The sequence below is a fragment of the Pteropus medius genome, unplaced genomic scaffold, assembly GCF_902729225.1.
Source record: "Pteropus medius unplaced genomic scaffold, Ma_sr-lr_union100, whole genome shotgun sequence".
Lineage (NCBI taxonomy): Eukaryota > Metazoa > Chordata > Mammalia > Chiroptera > Pteropodidae > Pteropus > Pteropus medius.
This window is the reverse complement of record NW_024344434.1, coordinates 1,003,074-1,027,206: the sequence shown is the minus strand read 5'-3', so window position 1 is coordinate 1,027,206 and position 24,133 is coordinate 1,003,074. Positions and strand designations below refer to the sequence as shown.

At 38.7% G+C, this 24,133-nt stretch overlaps 1 protein-coding gene across 13 annotated transcripts in view; it reads left to right on the top strand.

The window, feature by feature from the left end:
- CFAP221 (cilia and flagella associated protein 221) overlaps positions 1-24,133 on the top strand; it is a 94,773-nt gene that overhangs the window by 6,295 nt on the left and 64,345 nt on the right. For 9 of the 13 annotated variants that reach the window (XM_039872664.1, XM_039872663.1, XM_039872662.1 and 6 more), the window contains 3 exons: positions 6,556-6,642; positions 6,803-6,901; positions 8,320-8,420. In XM_039872664.1, coding sequence (XP_039728598.1) covers positions 6,556-6,642; positions 6,803-6,901; positions 8,320-8,420 — 287 coding nt within the window. The remainder of the gene's footprint in view (positions 1-6,555; positions 6,643-6,802; positions 6,902-8,319; positions 8,421-24,133) is intronic. The other 4 variants (XM_039872671.1, XM_039872675.1, XM_039872669.1 and 1 more) reach the window with 3 other exon arrangements.

Sequence of the window (24,133 nt, the reverse complement as noted above, 5' to 3'; positions counted from 1 at the left end):
TATTCATGGACATGTTTTCGTCTGGCCATATTTTCAGTTCTCTTGGGTATATATCAAGGAGTGGAATTGTTGGGTTGTATGGTATATTAGTTTTCTGTGGCTGCTGTACAAATTATCACAATTTTAACAGCTTAAAAAAAAAAAACAAATGGAAAATTATTCTGGAGACCAGAGTCCAAAATCAAGGAGTCAGTAGGGCGGTGCTCCCTCCAAAGCCCTTGAGAAGAATCTTTCCTTGCCTCTTCCAGCTTATGCTGGCTCCAGGTGTTCTTTGTTTTGTGGCTGCATGACTCCAATCTCTACTTCCATCTTCTCTTGGCTTCCTCCTCTGATTCCTTGTGTCTTCTCTCCATTTCTTAAAAGGGCAGTTGTTATTGGATTTAGGGCCCATCTGGGTAATCCAGGATGATCTCCTTTCAAGGTCCTTAATAACATCTGCAATGACCCTTTTCTTAAATAAGGTCACATTCACAGGTTCCAGGTATTAGGGTGTGGACATATCTTTTTGAGGCCACCATTCAACTCACTATTGTTTTATTTGCATTTCCTTAATGACTAATAATATTGAGCATCTTTTTTTTTAAATAATTTATTTATTTATTTTATTATGGTGACATTGGTTTACAAAATCCAGTAAGTTTCAGGTATACAATTCAACAGTAAGGCATTGTGTATTCACCACCCATAGTTAGATTTCTTTCTGTCACCGCATATTTGACCCTCTTTACCCTTTCTACCTCCCCTTTTCCCCCTCCTCCCTACCCTCTGGTAACCACTAGTCTATTGTCCATGTCCATGAGTCTCCCTTTGTTTGTCCTGTTCATTTGTTACTTTTAGGTTTATATCACACATATAAGTGATATCATGTGATTTTCAACTTTTTCTGTCCAGCTTATTTTGCTTAGCATGATTATCTCGAGGTCCATCCATGTTGTAGAAAATGGCAGTATTTCATCTCTTCTTATGGCTGAGTGATATTCCATTGTATATATGTACCACAGCTTTCTTTATCCAATTACCTATAGTAGGGCACTTTGGTTGCTTCCGTGTCCTGGCCACTGTGAATAATGCTGCTATGAACATCAGTGTGCAATTATCTTTTCGGATATGGGTTTTCAAGTCTTTGGGATAAATACCCAGTAGAGGGATTGCTGGATCATACGGTAGATCAATTCTTAGTTTTTTGAGGAACCTCCATACTGTTTTCCATAGTAGCTATACCAATTTTCATTCCCACTAGCAGTATAGGAGGGTTCCTTTTTCTCCATATGCCCTCCAACACCTGTTATTACTTGTCTTGTTGATTACAGCTCTTCTAAGAGGTGTATCTCAGTGGTAATCTCATTGTGGTTTTGATTTGCATTTCCTTAATATCTAGCAATGTTGAACATCTTTTCATGTTTGTTGATCATTTGTTCGTCCTCTAGGGAGATGTGTGCGTTCAGGTCCTCTGCCCATTTTTTGATTGGATTGTTTGTTTTTTTGTTGTTATTGAGTTGTATGAGTCCTTTGTATATTTTGGATATTAGGCCCTTATTGGAGATGTTGCTTGTAAATATATTGAATATCTTTTCACTACCTCACCAGTCATGATTTAAAAAAGGCTGTGGAGGAGAAGCCATTTGAGATAGTCCAAAAGCAAAGCAAGAAGTGGGGAGAAGATGTTTTGGGCATAGAAGAAGTTGTGGAGAGAGGTTCAGGATAAGCAAGGATGCAGCATATTTGGAGACTGGGGTACAATGTGTTTTATCTGGATTGCAGGGTTTTGAAGAGGTAAAAGCTTCATTCTACTGGAGAACAGAGGCCATCTGTCTTTTGTATAGCAAGTACCTAACACAGAGAAGGCACTCAATGAACACTTGTTAAGATATTGAACTCACATTACTGGAAGAGAGTGACTCGGCAAAGACTCAGTATTTCCAAGTAAATACAGGATAAAGCCCAAATAATCATACTGCTTCTATCAGACATTAAAAAAAACAGAAATAGATAAAAGTACAAAATGATTTCATCTTAATAACATTCTAAAAAATCTTAGGAGAGCCAATCTCCAGTTTCCATCATTAAAGTTAAACCGAAGCCTAACGCAAATACCTTGAGATTCTTGCCAAACAATGGGGAAAATCCAACTCTACTTTTATCTTGGTTTTGCTACAGGAAACTAAGCAAATTGCCCAAGAATGGAATGATTGAATGTGGGTTTAAAATGATGATAAATTGTTCACTAGCATTTGAGAATGATCCAGATCTGGTTAAAGGATTGGAAGTCTTTACTTGGATTCATATTGAAATCAATGTTTAGATTTAGTTTAAAATTTGAAATAATGTTTTCTAGTTCTCTCAAAACCAAAACTTCTTAAATTCTTTTTCCATCCGTCATAAGGTTTTATCTGGGAAACTATATTAGGTAAATAATCAATCTCCCTGAGAGACAACCCATGTTGCTGTTTCCAGCCCACAGTGAAGTTGTTACCTATACAGCCTTATCTTACATGAATTAACAGTTCCTTCAGGCTTTCTGAAATAATATTGTTAGTTTTCAGTTCCTTAGTACAGCCATTAGAGAGCCCTCTGCCCCACCAAGATCTTGCATCGCAGAATTGGGGCCATGGATCCTAGCAGCCTCTCCTCAGTGTGTGAGGGTCAGGAGAGGTAAAGCCACAGTGTAAACACAGTGCATCTTTCTGGAGCATCAGTTTTACTCTCCTATTTTGGAGAAACGCATTATAGAGCAAAATTTTAGAGTAAAATGAATGACCAACATAGATTTTAAGATAAAAATACTTTAAAGAACTTAAAGAGCCGCTTGAATTTTGTCCCTAGGTCTCTGGGGTTAAGTATTAACATTCTCTGAGAAACTGTGTCACTGAAGGGAGGTGTGTTAAAAGACCCCAGCTTGGAATCTGAAATGTTGTGTTTGGGAAAATACTATAAGTGCTTGAGGTTAAAAGTTAGCCCCTATCCACCCCAAGCCAACATGTCACTGAGGGCAGGTTTTGCTCTGCCCTGTAGAGCAGAAGACTAGAATCTCCTGAGGGAACACAGAAGGGAACCTGTGAGGTACAGAGATGGAAGGGAGAGTGAAGAAAGCTATGGGCAATACTTGTGAAATCTCTAGAAATCTTGAGTAAAAGCTGCTAAACGCATTGGTTATGTGGGTTTTTGTTTGTTAGGGGGGACAGTTTTGAAAAACTGAAGCAGGGGCTGAATTTCATGTGGTGCCTTGTGGAGACAGCATCAAGGTCATGAGGACCCATGGGGCCAGGATAAGGTCGATCCCCAGGGAAAGAGATCTTGAAGGGATTGGGGACATCTGCTGACCGCCATATTGGAAGAGAGGGTAGGATTTTAGGCAATCCTCAAGGGTAACACAGCGCACGGGAGTAAGTGGTGGAGTTAGGTCTAGAACCTGACTCCAGCTCTGGTCTATGGCTCTTTCTGCTGCATCCCACCATCTCCTAGCTCAGCATGTCTCAGTGCCCGAATGCGTTTCCAATTTTTCTTTATGTACTTTATCAGCAAGTCAATTTTTATGTTTTAAATTGTTAAAAATAATATCCTTTCAGGACTAAAATGGCATTCCTGCCTTTCCATTTGTAACTAAAACTGGGAAAAAATAATAGTCATTTAAGGGAAAAAAAAAACTTGAGAAGCTGAAGGAAGTGTTTAGAAAGTCTATTTTAAATTAATAATAAAAATTTACTTGAAAACATAATAAACATGCATCTTGGATGTTGAATTTGTTTTCTAAAATGTAGAGAACAGGTCATTCAGTTTTTGCTTTAATTTGTTAGGTTTTGTTGTTGTTTTAAGTTTATTAAAATGAAACTCATTGGCAAACGTGTCCTCTGGAAATGTCTTCAGCAACATTTGGTTTAAATGTCCTTGTGAGAAGGGTTCCCCCCCATCACTAGGGTCTCTTGACTGCCTTTAGACCTCTGCCATCTACCACGTGGAATGTAGGCCCAGCCCTTCAGTCTCAGCGAGTCTCCTTTTCATTTTGGATGTCGAGTAAAAGCTGAACATTTTCTCTCTCTTTCTACACTCCCTATTTAAGTAAACCTAAGTATCTAAATTTTTGTTTGAGTCTCTTATTTCTTCTTTATTGATCCAAGTGTATAATTTGAGATCAAGAATCTTTTAAAGATAAATATGGAAAGTTGTAGCCAAATAATATATCTTTTATTAGCATGCATGAGATTTATATTGTTTTATTCTTTACAGAAATTTTTCAATATTTTCTTACTGCCAGTTTTTTACTCATTTGACAATACAGACATAATTTCCTGAATTCCAGCAGGCAGCCTTCACATGCAGATGAGTGGTGGGCTTGTTGGATTTGCTCTGCCACACTCAGGCTACAGGAGGCATCAGGTTTCTCTATTTCAGTCAAAATCTGGCTCAGCTCCTCGTCCACAGGTGCTGACTGGATCTCCAGTCTCAGGAGTTCCAGCTCCTGTTTCCCTTGGGAGTATTCAAGAATATTGGGACACCTGAGCCAGCCCAGCGGCTTTGAAGACCGACCCCTGGTCTTCAGCCTGTGATGCCGCTTGTTGCAAACTGACCTAAGCCAGTGAAGTTGTTTCTAATCGTCAGATATTGATATATGACCCTGATGGGAGGTGGGAACCATAGGTCCCCTCCCCAACAGCCCTGCCACCAGATAGTCTGCTGCAATGAAAATGAGTCCAAGAGAAATTTTGGCATGTATATAAACACGTATTAGCAAGCAGGCAAAAAAGAATAATCATACTGGTAATCTCCAGGAAGTCCGAGCCAGAGCTCCTTGTAGGGAAGGTCTGCAGGCAGCAATCCTGTTGGTAGGATTAGCTGACCTTCCGACTGTCTGACAGAATTTTTTTGTAAAGTGCAAAACATAGGACCTAAGGGAGTCTTGGGCCTTTGACTGTCATTTCAAGGATATTGAGCTCTGGGCTCACCAAATTCTCATAACCCTTTTGTTCAAAAGCAGAAGTGCCTGTATAATATTTCCATATATCTTTCTCAAGCTCATGCTCATGTAGAAGACCCTTCCTTATGCTCATGTAGAAGACCCTCTAGTGTCAGTTCGGGTAAGCATAACTGAAACACTCTCAGTGGCTGCCTGTGGAGTGTAGACTCTGGTGTGGGATCTTTCAATGCATACTCTGCTCTCCTGGAAAGTGGATTACTGATTTCTTCTAAGGTCAGCTACCCCTGGGATGCATGTTAAAATTAGTTCATACACCCTTGTTTGTTGTACCGTCCTTACTGAATTAAAGTACATGACAGACAATATAACCACTTCTGCTCCCATTTTTTTCTGAACTCCAACTCAAGGACTTCACAATCCTTTCTCCATGACAGGCATGGGGACAGAGTTCTTTGTGAAGTCTTCCAGGACCTAAGGCTGAGTGGCTAACTCTCTATCTCCAGGCAGGTTCCCACCACCCCAGGGCTCAGAGTGTGTTGGGCATAGGCTCCAAGCATCCTGGGTCCTAGAAAACTTGTCCTCCCAGACTCTCCTGGAAGGACCGCTCTCATGGGTAGGGCCCCAGGAGTGCACACCTTCACCAAGACTGCCCCTATGCAGTGTGCCTTGGAAGTCAAGAGAAGTCTTGGCAACTTTTTGGGGTTTTTTTTAAGGCTTTTAATATATTTTTAAAAAGAGAGAGAGGATATGGCAAAACAAGGTCACAAAAATTGGAATAGTTCTAGAATGTTCACAGGTGAAAAATGAGAACTTTTGAAAAATGCAAACACAAGTATAACCTCATCAGGATATAATTTGTTTAAAGTCTAATTTAGGACTTTGATGAATGTGAGGCCTTGGGCAGTGGTCCCTGTGACAGGCCCAGCCTCTGGCCTAGACTAGGAAATCAAAGGCCTCTTAACTATCCCTTGGCCCAGGTGAAACCCAGATCCCCAGAACCTAAAATTTTTGCTCCTCTCTCAAGCAGAGGAAGGAAAAACACCTCTACTCAGAGACCAGTTAATTTATCCAGCAGGTTATCCTGCCTCACAGGGTTGGCCTCTTATTGCCATCAGAGAACTCCCAACCTTGAGTTCTTTTTAATTGACCCAGGGATGGATTAGAGGCTGTCCTAGCCATACTCTTTTTTTGATTTTTTGACCACCTAAGTGTCACAGGGTGCCCAGGACCAGTGGCATGTAATTAGAGAAACTGGGAGTTGTTGGATGGCTGGCTTCTTAGCTCAGTTGAATCACAGGACTAAATTGAGTTCAACAAGAAGACACACAGTAACTGGTCAGGACTAGGGAGAAGGGTACATGCTGGTGGAGACCATTGGTGGCAGAGTGCAGACTCTGAAGAAGTTCTTCATCTGGGCCGAAGACAATGGGGCATATTTTACTATTATTTAAATGGTGTTTGTGGTGTTTATTTTATTATACTTTAAATGGCATATGATGGATTTCAAATCTTTTCAAAATTAAAAAAATACATTATATCTTCTTGAATCCCTTTAGGAGTAAGATGAGGTATAAATAAATGAGTAAATGAACAGCAAATGGTTAAAACAGTGTTTATTCTGAATGCTTCTTTTTTTCTCCCAGCATCTGGTCAACATTTCTGATGAAGACATACATGTTCATATTTTACCCCCACAAACCAAATACTTTCAGATCAAGTATGTGAAAAAGGTAAACATCGTTTGATGGCCTGTTCTCCCCCAGTGTTCTTTGTTGGGCTGTGGTTTTCTGTGTCACGATCAGGTTGGGGCGGGTATGTTGAGTGCTGTCCCACAGTCCTGCATGCTGTGTGCTCCGATGCCATCCCAAAAAGAGCCCACTTTTCTTCTAGGAACACCGCCTTGTCCCGGGCTTGTCCTTCACGGTCACCATTACATTTTCTCCAGATGAGTGGCGATACTATTATGATTGCATTCGTGTTCACTGTAAGGTAAGTTTCTTAAAGTCAGGTTTTTGCAGGTGGAGGCATGATGTCAAAACTAATATCCACAAGGGAAGAATAAAGAGAGACAGAATGACAAGAAGTTTCTCAGCCTAATGCCTAATGTTCCTTGTTTATCCATTCTGAGTGGCATGAGGGTCCTTGTCCAGTGACATGGGTCCCAGCTGGGGACATGTTAGGCAGCTGAGAACTGGGACAGAGCCACAAGTCACTGTTTGCTGCAGGTTTCCCACCTGTCCTGGCCTAGAAACCTCATTTATCATATTTTGCTGGAAGTTGATGAAGGCTTTTTTCAAATAACAAACATACTCCTTTAACTGCTAGGTTAAAAAAATTAGCAACAACCCAGAGTTGTGTTTATAAACACTGAAGAGTAGCCTACAGTGTCTTGTGTAGGAATGTCTTCAGAGGCAGCCTTGGTGGTCTGCAGGAAGATTGGAGCATGTATGACCTAACCCCAGATGGCCAAGCTGTGTGAGTTCTTTTCTAGGTCACCTAATTCATCCTTTGGCCTCGAGCCAGAGCCATCTCCACATGCTGTTAATTCTCTTAAAATTGTCACTTCTACACTTGCTTCTGCTCTATATTCTAGTCCCAACTCTTGTAAAAGTTGAGAAGCCTTAAGGTTAACTAAATTTAATTTTTCAAAACTAAAATGGGAGAGTATGCTTTAATAAATGAGTTTTGATTTTTAAAAAGGAAAAATAAAAAACCGAAAACTAAAATATATGGCTTTCAGGGGGAATATTCTATACCAAGAACAAAAATCCCTAGGCCAGGCATTATATAGAATGTCCCAGCATGTTTCCTGCTACTTAATAGCAATGCTAATAATATCTTTATGTAGTCCTTTCCACTTTTAAGGCCATCATTGCTTTCATTCTCAAAAGCACCTTTAAGAAAAGGCAGAATTATCCCCATTCTGCAAAGGAAGAAACAAGGCTTGGAGCAGTTAAAGGTCATGCTTAAGGTCACACATTATGTGGACTAGAAGAAGGCCTCTGCCCCTCTTCCATTCACTGTTTACTACTCAGCACCATCTGGATCAGCTGACTCTGTACTGGCTTCTCTTTCTCTCAGGTCACTAAAGACTGCTTTCTTGTAACTTTCTGAAATTGAAGCAGGCAGACTACTGTCTCTATATCTATGTGATGTCATCATTAGCTTTCCTGGATCATAGCGAATATTATTTCAATGAAATATATTTTAAAAATTTTATACTTTGTTTATAGCTTAAGAAAACTCAATATTTTAAATGTTGTATTTAAGCATTCAGGTTTCTTAGGAAATATTTTTCTGGAAATATTTCTTAGTAATAGAAAACAAAATAAATTAAGTATCAAGTTTATCTTTAAAAATTATAGTCTTCAGTATGGTAAACTTGATTCATTTCCCATTAATTTTAGGGTGATGACACTTTGCTTGTTCCCATCCATGCCTACCCTGTCATGAACACTCTGGACTTTCCTTCATTTATAAATCTATCAAATGTTCTACTTGGTGAAAGGTGAGTCACCAAAACGAACTACCAAAATGTCATAGGGTGTGAAAAGTTAAGAGGTACTCACATATATAAAAACTTAGATTTGTTTTTTTCATAATGTAAGGTTATCTTTTGAGCTAAGTTAGGCTGGGCTTGTAGTTGCAAAGGGAAAAAAAAACCACACCAAAAAACCCAAGTCAAAATATCATAAGCAAGAAAGGGAATTTGTTGGGTCATTCAACTGAAAGGTACAAGGTGGATCTTCAGAAATGGCTGGGTCTAGGAGTTTAAATCAGATTGCAGGAAGCTGACTCTCCCTATACCTTGGTTTTCTGCAGGCTTCTTTATCCTCTTCATGAGGGCAAGACAGCTGCCAGAAGCTCCAAATACTGTTGGCAATAGGGGTGGATGGAGGGGCTAGAGAGGTCAGGGGTATTTAAGCAAAAGTCTCAGAATTGAGTCTTATTGGATCAACTTGGATCTTCTGTCCATCCATTAACCAATCTCTGTGTTTAGATTAAGGGGGAAATGAATGCAGGGAAGACAAAGACAGTAGACAATCACTGTAGGAGCCAAATTTCAGATTCCTCCTCCTTTTTCTTGGGAAAATAGTTGATGATTCCAGTTGTAATTTAAGATATGTCTTGTTTTTCTTCACTATATATTTATAAATACCTACTACCAGGCGTAGTGCTGTCTGTTCCTAAGGACATAAAAAAGATGCATATTGAGCTGTTAGCTATCAAGATGTAGTGGTTATGCCAGTTGTTAAAATACTGAAACATTTCTCTACTGGTTGGGAAATATATGCTGTCCTGAGCCCTCCCCGCTCCCCTCTATCCCAGTTGCTCAACGCCTCTTCTGCCCTCTCCTCACCTCCCAATGATTCAGAAACTAAGTTGTGCAATACCTAGCAATTTGGGGGTGGAGAGGAACTTGCAAGACCTGGTTCCAGCCTTATATTCATCCTAATTGAGTACTGCCTATAAAGTCCTGATTAACTAATATTTGAATATCACCCACGGTAAAAAAAAAAAAAATGACATGAATAGCCAAAGCTTCTGATTCTGAAGGTCTTGAGTCTAATGGAGATAGAACCATATCAATAATTAATTACATCAATTGCTAATTGCTATAGTAGAGACGCACATAGTGTCCTGTATGGGCCCAGAACAGGTAGCACAAAACTGACTGGAGGGATGGAGAAAATCCTCATTCATGGGGGTGACATCTGGTTATCCTAAGAGGACACAGTGGGGTGGGGTGTGAGGATGATATTCCAAGCAGGGAAATAGCATGTACAAAGGCACAGTGCAGTGGAGAGCACTGACTATACGTGGTAGGCACTGAAGGGTCACTGAAGGATTTTAATACACCCAGTAGCTGACAAATACCAGCTGCCTCTTGGTATAGGCTCAGGTGGTGAGCAAAGACTGTGGGCAGCATGCCACTTGGGTAAAGGCAAGTTCAAATGCTTGCTGGCAGCACCAAGCAGGGAGGGGGTACAAATTTCTAGAGTTAGAAAGAGTAGCAACTGAACCCTTTTGGTGGTGGTGGGGACCAATGTATACGAGTTTCAGGACCCTTTTTTTTTAGTACCATCTCTTGTTCTTGAGTGAAACCCTCAAATTTAGATCTGGAATAGTTACCTTGGTTCAGCCGATGTGTGACCCTCTTCTCCCACCCCCACACCTTCCCATGAGCTTCTGACTCACCATCTCTTTGTACTCTAATTTTTAAACAACTCTTTAAGAATCATAAATAAATAAAACATATAAAAGAATATATTATAATCTCTGCAGAATAAAGAATAATAAAAATAATAAACAATGATTTTAAGACATAAAAAATTACCAGTAACTTTGCATCCACTATTCTGAATTTTGTGATAATCATTTCTTTGATTCATTTTAATAGTTTTGATGCATACATATGCATCCCTAAATAACACATTGTTTAATTTTGTCAGCATTTGATCTTTATGTAAATGGAATCATACTGTATGTAAATTCTTTTGTAACTTGCTTTTTTTCATTCAATATTATGTTTTTGTGGTTCAGCCATGTTAATGCATATAGCTATAGTTTACGGCTATAGTATCTGCTGTATGGATATACCACAATTTTTTTACCTGCTCTACTGCTAATAGACCTATGAGTTGTTTTATACACACACACACACACACACACATTTATTTGTTTGTTTGTTTGTTTGTTTGTTTAGCTATGCCCGACACTGCCATTGTATATCCTTGTACATGCCCTGGGATGCATGTCCTGGAGTTTCTCCTAGATATATACCTAGAAGTGGAATTGCAGGTTCAGCATAAGTTCATTGTTACTATGTAATGTCAAATTGTTCTCCAGAATGATTGTACTCATTTACATACCCACCTGCAGTACATGAAAATTTGTTTTCCTACATCATTGCCAACAATGGGTATTGTCAGACTTTTACATTTTGGGTGACATGCATTCTTGGCTCCTTGTTCTTCCATTCTGCTTATTTTCTTCAAAACATTCTGCTAGAATTCTATCCAGTGCTTTCTCCCTATCCCTCATCAACCCTTCCTGTCTTTGCCTGTTCTTCCTAGTACTAAGTGGTCTGTGCAGAGACCCCAAGATTCACGTAACAAAGGTAAACCTCTCCTGGTGAGACCCACTCACTCTGTGCGTTCTGAGGCCGAACATAGCTTTGTCCTTTAAATGAGTGAATACAGCAATTTTTGCCAAAATCGAAGTGGCAAGAAACAACTAACTTTTTAGTCCTTCCTTTTTTCTTTCCTTCTCTCCTCCTTCACTCCCTTTCTTCTTTTTCCTACTTTCCTATGCACCTCTCTCTTTCTCCCCCTCTCACTCTACTTTCTCTTCTTCCCTCCCTCCCTTCCTTTCTTTCTTTTCTTTATTTCTTTCTTACCCTCCACAAATTACTTTTTTGTTTAGACCATAAACCAGGCTTATAAGAATAATATTTTTAATAAACTGGTGAAAATTATATGCTTTATAATGCAAGCATCAGTCTTGATTCTTAAAACACAAAAATCTACCAACTTCTCTAGAAGCTCTTCTGGAGCTATTTCGTACATAATGCCCTTTGTTTATAATCAGAATGAACATTTCAGCTAAACAGTTTATTATACTGAGTTATTGTGTATAATAATGTGATACTTTAAAAAATCTTTCAAAAGATAAACCACGCTACTTTCTTCCAGCAAACATTCTGGCAGCTGGTAGTGCCTTTCCTTAATGGGTCTTTACTAGCTTTTAACTACCCAAATCATTTTAGGCTGCATTCAATCCAGAATGTTTGGTAGCAGGGAAGGGGTAGGTATATGAGTGGGTTTTCACATGAAATGTTCTCCATCAATCCTAGGCTACCTTGATGATTGAAGGCATCATTTTGGTAGATTCTTTAACATTTATTAATTTAACAAATCTTTATGAATGCGTACTATGTGTCAAGCACAATGTTTGGTATTGAGGATGCAGAGATTAAGACCTGATATCATCGTTAAACAGACAATTGTAATTTCTAATTCAGTGTATTCTGAAGAAGGACACCTAACTCAGCTCAGTGTGAGGAGAGTTAGGGATAGGTGGGATGGGGACACTCAAATAAGACTTCATAGAGCAGAACATGTTTGAACTAGCTTTGAAGGATGAGTAGAAATCAGCCAGCAGAAGAAGGGAGCAGAGTAGGAGAGAACAGGGGTGTTTCAGGTAGTGCAGTAGCTTGGGCACCGTCATAGACGTGAAACAGCACAGATGTGTGGGCCTGTCTAGAATATCTATGTGACTGGGCATGGGTTGCAAGAACTGTGACAGGGGAAGTAGGGAGAGGGCTGAGGAAGTTAGGCTTTGCTGGGGAAATGTAGATTTTACCCTGAGGCCAAAACTGAAAGACTTAAGCAGAGAGATAGCACAGTCATGTCTATTTTTTAGAAACCTCACTTTGGTGCCCCATGCAAAGAAGTAGAGGGGGCATGGCCAGGACTGCTGTGGTGAGCCACGCATGAGACAGCACAGGGCCTGGAACATTTCAAAAATAGGCGATGATTGCAAATATTTAAATGTAGCAGTAGAATTTTAGGTCAGGTTCCTTAGAAGCAGAAACATGTATTGACTGCACATGATTTATTAAGGCATAACCCATAATGGAGTGAAGGATGGAGATGGAGTGTCCAGCCCCACAATCAAGGGCACTTATCTGGATAAGGTCAAGGTGAGAGTTATCAGCCACAGCTGCCCCCAAGCTGGGTGATGGGTGCATAAGCTGGTGAAGGAGAGTGTCAACAGCATCCACTACAAATCTGTGGCAAGCAAACTGGTCTTTGATTTACACATCGACTTGTCAGCACTCCATCTGGCTTCATCTAACTCTGGAATTGCACTTATATGGAGTGATGGTATGGATTCCATGAGTGGTTGAACCCATACGAGCTGTCGCCTGGCAGAGGTGATAATCTCCTGGTGGATTGCGTTGTGACTGAATAGTACAGGGCTGATGTGTGCTAGGTGAACCGTCACCAGGATGCTTTCCTTCCCCAGGACAGGGAAAAGCCGAAAGCCAAGGATGGTTTTCTAAGGAATTTTTAGATTGTTGGAAGAGAGTGAAGGAAATAGTCCATCAATCCTCAAATCTTGTCTATTGAAGGCTGCTTTTTAATCCTCAGCTTGTCATTGCTTCATTATTCATTAATTCATTCTGATTTGGGCCTGCTGGCCTCCAGTTTGTGGCTTCTGATTTAATTAAATTTTTTACCTACTTGGTTTGGTCCGCATAGATGTGGCCCACACAGTTTGTTTGTTTGTTTGTTTGTTTGTTTGTTTGTTTGTTTAATATTTGAATTAGCTGCCAACATTTAAAAATCAGAAGATTTCACATAGAAATTTAGATTTCCACTTTTTTTTTTTTTTTAAAGGAAGACCCAGCAACACTGAGTTCACATTTCTGGATGATCACAATCAATTCAGCTAGGATGGATTAGAAGCACCTCTTTAGAGAGCAGTGCCTTGGCCAGCTCGTCTCAGTCCCCACCACTCTCTGTCACCTCACACTCAGCCCTCTTCACTCATTTTTGTTACCTGCCTGACCCATAAGGACTTTTAATAAAGAAACTGAAAAGGAGACAAGGGAATACAGTGTTGTGTTTAACAGCATAGACCCACAATGCTCTGGAGCCAGTCTGCCTGAATTCCACTGCAGGCTCTACTGCATGATGGCTGTGTGACCCTGAAAAATGATAAACTCTCTATGCCTTTCAGAATCGTCATCTGTAAAGTGTGGTTTATAAGAATAGTATCTTGTAGAATTATTTTAAGGGTTAAATGAATTAAAATAGAACTTAATAGTTAGCCATAATAGTTAAAAGTTTTTAATACTTAGGAGTAAGAACAGCTTTATATACAGTGATTTATATTAGCTATCAGCAGCAGCAGCAACAGCAGCAGCAAAGAGATTTTTATCTAAAGAATGCATAAATGAGACCCAGCCAGTTGGTTCACAACATATAAATGTAGACGACGGATAGAGAAATTGCAGTGCGAGGCTGGATGTGGGAAGGCTAGTGGCCAGATTGAAGGTGGGCTTCCAACACTGAGGACTAGGCTGGTGGCACGGGACACGTGGGGTCTCCAAAAGAGCCGGCCAGAAACTGTGCACAAGCTAGGGAGAGTGGCTCAATGGCAGTTCTACAGAGGGGCAGAGCAGAGATGGAGATGAGGATGTGGCTGCAGGTCTAGGATGAAGAGCTTCTTTCTTTTGACATTTATACTTTGAAAAAAGGTCTATTGAGATATAATTTACATATCATAAAATTTACTAATTTAAGATGTACATCTCAATGGTTTTCTGTATATACAACTATCACCACAATCAATGTTGGAACATTTTCATCACCCCGAAAGAAACCCCATATTCATTCCTCGTTTCCCCTCCAAATTTCTCAGCCTCAGGCAAATTTTAATTTACTTTCTATCTCTGTACATTTGTTTATTCTGGGCATTTCTTTATGTGATCTTTTATGACTGATTTTTTTTATTTAGCATGTTTTTAAGGTTCATCCAACTCGTAGCATGTATCAGTATTTCATTATTTTTTATTGCTGAACAATATTCTCTTGTGTGGCTATATCACATTTTATTATTCACTCATCAGTTGATAGACATTGGGTTGTTACTACTTTTTGGCTTTTTAAAATAATGCTTTTATGAACATTTGCTTAGATGTTTTTATGTGAATATATGTGTTTATTTCTGTTAGGTATACACCTACAAGTAGAATTGCTAGATTATGCGGTAATTCTATGTTTAACATTTTGAAGAATTGCCAAACTACTTTTCATAGTGGCTGTACCATTTTTCATTCTTACCAGCAATGTATGCCATTCCCAATCACATTTATATATATGTGTATTTTTTAATTTTTATCATTTTTTTATACTTAAATTTTTAAACAACAGAGTAAATTTTGTAAATTTTGTAATTACTTCATATTTCAGAGAGTACTGTTAATGAAAAAATACAGTTAATGAAAAAATATTGTATATTATGGAGGACAAAGGTGATGGGAAAACACAAATTCAGCAGGAGGTAGATTCAGAAGGATATGTTTTCCCTTTGCATATAGAACTGATTTAGACAAAATGGCCAGAAGTTGTAGAATGTGCATTTAATACCACTAAGTTTGCTTTCTTACTTTGAACTTGTTTCTGGGGAGAAGCAATTGTGGTCTGGGTCGAGTCTCTCTGAGGACTGGATAGCACCTCAGTACATTTTCCACAAGGTCATGAAGTGGATTTGTGTATATTCGTCAACTATATTTTCATTGGCTAGATTTGATGCTTGTAAATTTTCCTTACTAAGATAAAATTCCATGTGGATATTTGCCAACTACCTATAAACAACCTTGTTGACTTAAGAGCTGGTAAAATGTATTTTGACAGCCTCTGTAAATAACAAAAAGTTGCATTCCAGTTTCTGTCCAACATCTCTAAATCAAACTCAACTGGGGTACAGAGGACTTTCAGCTCTCTTTCCCTTCTGTAGGTTTAAACTGTGCTTTATGACTACATAAACCTAACCATCATGACTGGTTAAATTTTGTAATCACTTCATATTTCAGAGAGTACTGTAGATAAAATAAAATCTTACCCTTCCTATATACACAAGTAAATAAGAACATGCTTATGTTAGGTACTGAAATTTTATATCTTTTCATTCCCATGGTTCTTAAAAGATTCGTGTAAATTCATCATGCTCTGCAGTTTCTCCAGCAGTGTCTACATGGCATCAAATTATTGTTTGAAATCTGGAGTAAATCCAGCTAGTTGATGAGTTGTTCTCCCCATGTGGCATCAACTTACCCTCCCTGCACCAGGCTCTCTCTCTAATTGACCAGTTTGGTTAGTGTGCTGTAGACAAGCTGACATGAAAGTCACCTGAGTCCTCTCTTGGATTCCCCTTCACTTCTCCCGTTTCCGCTCTGGACCTAGTCCCATGGGTGAGGCAGCCGTGTTGTTGTCATAGCAAGTGGAACCATGTGTTCATCTCAGGACCACAGATTCTCTGCAGACCACAGACCACATTAACGACACTAACAGAGAAGGCCTCAGGCTACTCCATTTCAAATCTAAGATATTTTAGTTTCTAGAACTTTTACATCATTAGTTTAAAAATTTACCAAAGGACGCTTTTCCTTAAGCAGTGAATCTCATGGCAGTAAACCTCATATGAGTTTTAGAAAGTATGGGAATAACCAAGGTCAGAATGAGATGTCTGACTAAAACCCAATTCCCTCACTGCCCCTGGAGTTAAAAGCACCTGAGCCGCAGGAGAATGTGCTTTCTTAAACTAGCCCTGAGAGGGAGAAATTGATGGTGACAGTTGGCCCCAGCATAAACAGCAGGTGCTGTTTTGCATTGTGCCAATGAGGGCTCCACGTGAGGGGCCCGAGAACCAGCTGTCAAAGGCCTAGGATGAGGGTGTCAGGATAAGACTATAAAATTGATCTTCAGAAGGATTTTTTGAAGCCCTCTCAGAGGATAAATTCACATTTTTCAACTTGTCAAGGAAAACATGCTTCTTATTCATTCTCGGGTCTTATTTTATGTGTCCTAAACTCAGATTTGATTTAAAAGAGCAGCAGCATTTTCTGAAAACATTCCGACAAGGATAACTTGAGCTCATCAACACACTTGTTTTTCACTTCAGCCCCTACTTGGGTATATCAAGCAGTAGTGAACTTATATTTTTAAATTGCTTCAAAACTGACATTTGGATAAAACATTGTCACTTCACGACAGCCTGAGTTTTTACTGCACGAAAATGTCTTTGATTTAATATCCCTTTGCTGACCTAGTATTGATCTAGTTACTCATCTTGACCCAGCCTCTTTTTATAAATTTTAGCAGGAAAAGAAAGTCATCCAACTCCTAAACCACAGGGATCTACATTTGTAATAACAAAAGGGCATAAGTTCTTCTTTCACTTAGCAGAAGTGGTTACCAATTTGAGACAGTCAATAAAGAGAACTTTCAGTGGAAGACCTAAGTTAGTTTTTGTTTTCTTTTTTGAACTTTTTCTCGTAATATGTTAAAATCTAGACTTTGGACTTTTAGAGAAAGCAATCGAAAGGTGGAAACACCTAAAATGGGGAAAGCCAATACTGACCTTATTTAAGTCTAGCTAGAAAATCGTAATACTCTGCTCTTCTCGCTTAAATTTTGTGCAAGTTTGATTTGGAAAATTGCTAAATCGGTTTGCATAGGACTAAGGGATAGAGCAGCACAAATTTATGATCAGCATCTAGAGCAAATAAAAGTGGGTATCAGGGCAGTAATTAAAGGTGGAGTATTTTTCTTGTTTAGGGTCTTCTAGTCTTTGTATAAATTCTTGGAATGATTCATTAAATTCAACGGCATATACATTTTGTGGCTTCAATGAAATTAAGTATTATGGACGAAGCAGTAAGAAGCTTTAAAATATTGTTATAAAAGCAAGCATGGATTAATTCTCAAGTCTAATATTTAAGAATATAACATAAAGAGTTTAAGTGTTTAGCTAAAGCACATGCTTAGAAGCAGCAAAGGCAAAAACTGTGGATGTCTTTTGGTCCTGGAGATACACCCCTAAACAAAAAGTGTTTTCCAGGCGCTTGTCTTCCTTGTATGGTTTATACAGACGTCAAATCTCACACCAGACACTGCACATGCAGCCACATTTGGTCACTGCTGCTGCTCTGATGCCCAGCATCACAGGTTTGTAATACCTACCCCCCCACCCCCACACTCACACACACACACACACGCACGCTTTTAATACGGTTTCTAGAATGTGATTATTTAATGCTTGTCAAAATATTTAAAATAGAGTAACTAGCAACCAGTCAACTGAATCGTGACTGTTTTTCTTAAAAAGCTGCTTTCTCTTACGTATGCCCCAAATCTCTCACGACAAAATCTTATATACTGCAATTTCAAACCCAAAGTATTTGAATTTAAGTTGCTTTGCTTTAAAATTTTATTTCTTATTCCACTGCCCAGTGATCTTTTTGATCTAATAATTGCTGGTGGGTAAGCCACAAGGACTAGTAAGCTGGCAGCTGGTGTCTTGTGAGCTGTTTCAGGCCAAACATCATTATAGGTCATTTAGCTCCAAGGAAATATGATCTGAATATAATCAGCATATGCTTCTTCCCTCTATTCCAAAAGAGGAAAAAGCTATCAGTAGTTTTAGTGTATCTTATTTTCTCCCAATAAATGCTATGTTTCTCTCAACAAAAAAAGTAACCAGTCTGCAGGAGACTTTTCATCTCCCTTCCCGTCACAATATTGCTGCTTCCTTTCCCTTTAATGTGACTCTCCCAGATGCCAGATCTCCCTGTTCTCTGACCTCTAGCCACAGGACCTGCTCTAACTCAAATGAGCTGCTCTTGAATTTTCTTCCTTACCCTGCATTACCCCACATGGACTGCAACTCTGGTGAGTTGTAAAGTCCTATTTCCTATAAAATGTATTTTTTATGTTAGTATTTTAAGTGAAATTAATTTTAAAAGGTATTTTATACTGTATGATTCCACTTATATGAGCTATCTAGAGTAGTCAAATTCAGAGATAGAAAGGAGAAGGCTGGTTGCCAGAAAAGGGGGGAGGGGAGATGGAAAGTTACTGTTTAATGCGTGCAGAGTTTGTTTTACGAAATGAAAAAAGTCCTGTGAATAGATGGTGGTGATGGTGGCACAGCAATGTGAATGTACTTAACGCCACTGAAGTGTACGTTTTAAAACGGTTAAAATGGTGAACTTTATGCTATGTATATTTTACTGCAGTTCTTTTAAAAGATGTTTTTGAAATATGAATAAGGTATGTACTATCTGTGCAGATGACAGATAGTGTCACTTGGTCACCTCTAACTTTTTCTGAATTCACTTCCTTTCCAGCCCCCCGGAGAAATGCCTTAACTTCTTTTTCCAAGCACACAACCATGGCCTCAACTAATTCTGCTTGTTTCCTAGTGTTTTCGCCAGAATTCCACCTTTTCCTAAACTACTAAGGCATGGATGAGGGAAGGGATGGGGGCAGTTTTACCAACAGGAAGGACTAGGTAAAGTTGAGGAAGGAATTGAACCACGAGGGAGAAAGGGGTCAAAGGCCAAGCCAGCAAGAGAAGAACATCCAGCCTCTCTGACTCTGACTCTTTATTGGTCTCTGCCTCTACTATTGGGTTAAGCTTAGTCTAAACTGAGAGTGATGCTTAGTTCTCTAGGCATATAAAATAATTAAACACCTGTTACGTGAACATTTCTTTATGAAAATATATGTTTGTCTTTATTTCACTATGTCATTAAGAATCATGATGAGTCCACTATGTTTCTGGTTTGAGGCCCCAATCCCAGTGAGATTATGTCTTTGAAAATAAGATAAACAGCATATGAAAGTTCATAAAAATATAAATTATCTTAGATAAAAGGGCCTACTTTGAAATCTGAAACATAATTTACCCTCAGCTCTTTGTATCTTTTCAAATTCTTGCCCATTTGTTTGGGTGTCGGGGGTCCAACTTATTAGGCAACTAATCATTATGTCTGCCTACTTTCTGTTTTTGTTGGTCACTTTCTGAATACAGCAATTTACATCTAAAGTTTAAGTAAAAATAACTGTCCAATCCCCAGATTTCCTCCTTTCTCTGTGTGTGTGTGCATGCCAGTACTTCAGGGGAGGTTGGTAACATCTGAGAAAAGGTTTTGAGATTTTATAGACCTTTCTTGCTGATGGACTAATTACAAGAAATACCTTCTAAAAAGCTCAACATATAAAGCACAAAGGGATTAGTTTCAAAGTGAATGTCACTAGAGAAGAAGACTGCATTGCAAAAGATGAGGTGTCATTAGCTATTCCTTAATCTTAGAGACCTAGGAGAGCTAATATAGTATAGCAGTTAAAGGCTCAGGTTCTGGAGACCTGGCTTTAATTCCCAGCTCACTTCTTATTAACTGTGTAACCTTGGACCTTCCTATATGTCAGTTTATTTATCCATAAAATGGGCATAGTAATAGTACTTAACCTCCTAGGGTTGTTAAGAGGCTTAACTGAAATACAAGCACAGTGACTAGTACATATTAAGGGCTAGAACAACAGCAACAATCAAAAGACTTTAAAATTGCTAAATTAAGATTGCAATCAAAAATAGGGTAAGGTAATAATAATTCACTAAAGGAGAAATGAGGTGTGGAGGAGAGAATGATGTTTGGGTTCATTTTTTTATTGCTGTGTAACAAACCACCCTAGAAATAGTGGCTTAAAATAAGAACAACATTTCTTATTTTTTATTTTTATTTCTTTTTTGCTCATGTATCTACAACTTGGGCATGGCTTCATTAAAGAAGGCCCAGCTTTGCTCCATGTAGAGTTAGCTGAGGCTGCTTGCCTGAGGCTGAAAGACCCCCTTCCAAGATGCTAGCCCTTGTCTGGGAGCTCAGCTGGGCTGGGGGCTGGGAACCTTGGTTCGCTCCATGCAGACCTCTCCACAGGCTGCTTGGGCTTCCTTACAACATGATGAGTACGTTCCAGAAGGAGTATCCCAAGAGACATGGAGATGACAGTTTCTTAGGCTTGGCCTTAAGAAATGGTATAGCATCATTTCCACTATCTTCTAGTGGTTAATAGTCAGGGAAGCCAGATGCTGGGAAAGGACACACAGACTCACCTCTCAATGGAAGGAGCGTCCAAGACTTTCTAGACTGATTTTAAAACTTGCCACAATGTGTAGTCCCAAAGCTTGACCAGACTCCATTTTTTTCATGAATCTTGTATACATTTGGAAGGGAAAGAATATCAGACAAATCACTGCCATCTAAATCTTTTGATCTATAAGTGATGTCTCTATCAATGAGCAGTTGACAAAAGACAAATTTTACTACACTGACATATCGTAGTCTGTGTGATAGTTTAAATCACCCACACATCTCTGTGGGCAGACTTCCCTTTGTCTTGATGGTGTTTCCTTCAACTCTAACAGACTCATAACAGCTGGTGGCTAATTTATTGTGCCACCTGAGTCCTGTGTCTTGTAATAAGTTAGAATCTATCACACTCATTGTCAGTTAACCTTCATTCTCCAAAAAGGAGTCAAACCCAATTTATGATAAGATAAGCCTTCTCGTTCCCCTCTCTTGACATTGAGATTTTTGAATTAGGGAAGAAATTTGGTTTTTGTTATCCACAATAAGTTCACAAGATCATTCATTCTCTCAAACAATCCTTGACTGTTCCTTGAGAAACACAATGTTAAATTTTAGGGTAAATGTGAAAATAATATTAGAGTAACTTAAAAAAACAAATGTTATATAATTAACTGGAAACTAATGTGATATCTGGCCCTTTACTAGCATTTATTAAGAGAAGGGACAAGAAAGATATTTGAATTTACATTAAATTATAATATTTACTTACTGTAAGGCAAATTCATACTCTCTTCTTATAGGCACACACTTTGTACATGATCATAATGTAAGTCTGGTATTTTTAAGATTTGAATTAGATTTTATCCAAAATAGGGAATAATTCTTTTAAAGTACTTAATATATTTTTATATATAGCCTTAGCATAATTGATAAAATGTTTAATTAATAAAGCAACAGGGATAGAAGTTGTGGTTGCCTCCAAAAATACTAACTTCTCTCTGCTTTAGGATTTTAATTGGCGCCTCCTATTAGTTATAGAAGAACTCTAATTCAGGTTCCTATTTGCTTCTGAGGAATAACAAGTATAAGATGTGGATATTCATGTTTCTTCATTGTAGATCAGTTTTAACAATAGGAATTTAGGTTTGAATTTTTAATTCTCCCCAGAATGTAATGGAATTCTGTTTCTTCAGATATGTTTCTTTAGTTTATAAACTAAACTTTATATCTGCCAAAATTCCTTTTCACCCAAATTTTTCTGTCCTTGATTTATGATTATGGTACCATCCACACTAATTTGGCATCTGTAATATTGAACACCAGCAATGAAAGCAAAGTTCAGTGATTCCACTGAAATTTATGTTACTTGTGCTGCTGTATTCCCTTCTGAATCGAGGTACTTGGAATTTTATGCTCTTAAGGAATTGTTTGTTTTTCCAAACTGGTTAATGCATCAGGAATTTGACTTCATGTAATCATCATTAAACAAATACTCTTGACACCTTTTCTGTGGGAATTATCAGAGTGGCTGAAATGTGGGCATATCTGAAAAGCCCCAGCAGTTTTTGTTTTAGTTTGTTTTAGTTTAGGAAAATGCAAACATGTAGCTTTTAGCAGAAGATCACTGAGCTGCTCTGGGGCAGCTCAGGGCAGACCCCTGGGGTTACAGACCAGAGGGCCATGCAGCTCTTGTGGCTGTGTGAGTCACTGGCCTCATCTTCAGAAACCATGTTTGGGCAGTTTAACACTTCACATTGACCATTTCCCAAGGCTGCTTACATCTTGAGTGGCATCTGTACCTGGTAATGTTAGTTTTGCCTACTCAGCGCCGTAGAGTAAGTAACTGATGCTCAGTGGGGCCTGAGAGTCTGTTAGGTTGAATTGCCTTGAAAATGTCATGACATTTATGTACCCTGTGTTTCAGAATTAAGAAGCATCTCAAAGAGTTAAGATGGACTGGATACTTCTGGTGGAGCCTGAGTTAAGACAGGATTTATGAGTTTCATAAAACAAAAAGCAAAAACAAAAACAAAAACAAATCCTCTGGAATGTGCATCTCACTGTTGGCCGAATAGAATACTTTGATAACCCTTATCTAGAATTTATACCAATAGATGTAACTGACAAAATTAATACCTAGAATTTACAAATTAATAAGAGAACAGAACAATCTAATAGAAAAATGGGCAAAAGATGTGCATGGGCAATTCACAGAAGAGTAAACACAAATGAATATATGAATAGAAGGTCAATCTCAAAGAAATGAAAATGAAAACAAAATGAGATTCCATCATGTTAGAAGAAATAAAAATTTCTGAAAATCCTGTGTTGTAAGCAACAGGAACTCTCATATGTGCTATGGAAGTATGATTTAGTAAGAGAGCTTTGGAGAACATTTTGGCCATATCTAGTATAGCGGATATTTTTACTTTACAAGGATTCCATTTTTGGGGGTATACCTAGAGTAGCTCTGTTACAGACACATAAGGAGTCACACACAAGAATTGTCATTGCCACATTGCAATAGTGACAGAGTGCAAACCTAAATGCCCTACAGCAAGAGAATAGATAAATAAAGTGTGAGACAGGCATCCTCATCACAAGTTAAAATGAATGACTAGAACTTCATGTATCATCATTAATAAATCTTAAAAGCATGGTGGTAAGCAAAATTAGCAAGTTTTCAAACAAGATTGTTGGAAACTACAATATTATATATTTTGTGGGTACATACATATGCAGTGATATTATAAAAATATATGAGAATGATAGTGAATATAGGGTAGGGGGTCATCCCTGGGGAGGAAGGAAGGGAGTAGAGGACAGGAGATGGGTATACAGGGAGCTTCAACTGTTCTGCAAATAGTTTATTTGAAAATAAAACATTGATTTACCCATAGCAAAAGATTTGATAGGGCATGGTAGATAAAGGGATCTTTATTTTATTATTCTCTATATAATAAAAACTTTATATTTGGAAAAATTTTTTAAAAGTAATGAATTTAAAGCCATATAAAAATGTTCTTGGCTAATGTAATTAAATTAATTAATTTATTTGTAGCAAGAGAAAATGACCAAATTTAATACATACACATATATGGGAACACCATGTACATGAGAGAGTCAGAGACTCTGCATGCAGGAGAGGTCCCAGGGTAATTTTAAAAACCACATGTGAACTATACAGTATCCCTTGAATTGCTACTGAATAAGACTGACTTCACTTAGCTGCAGCAAATATTTATTGAGTGTTTAGTCTCTGCGAGACTCTGGGATTTTGTTGACGTTACTCTGGAGAAGCAAGTAGACTCAGCTCTGCCTTCATAGGACTTAACAGTCTCCCAGGTAGACTGGCGTTGGGCAGGTAAGGAAGCGGGTCATGATGGGAAAAGTCCCTAGACGACTAGGTCTGGATGGGCACCACCCAGAAGTCAGTGTAGGAGCTGGCCTGGCAGCTCTGCTCAAACTGATCGCAGTCACGATCTCCCAGGAGTATGAACTGGGAAATAGGAGGGGGAAGGGCAGTTGGCTGAGAGATCCTCATCCAAAGAGTTAAG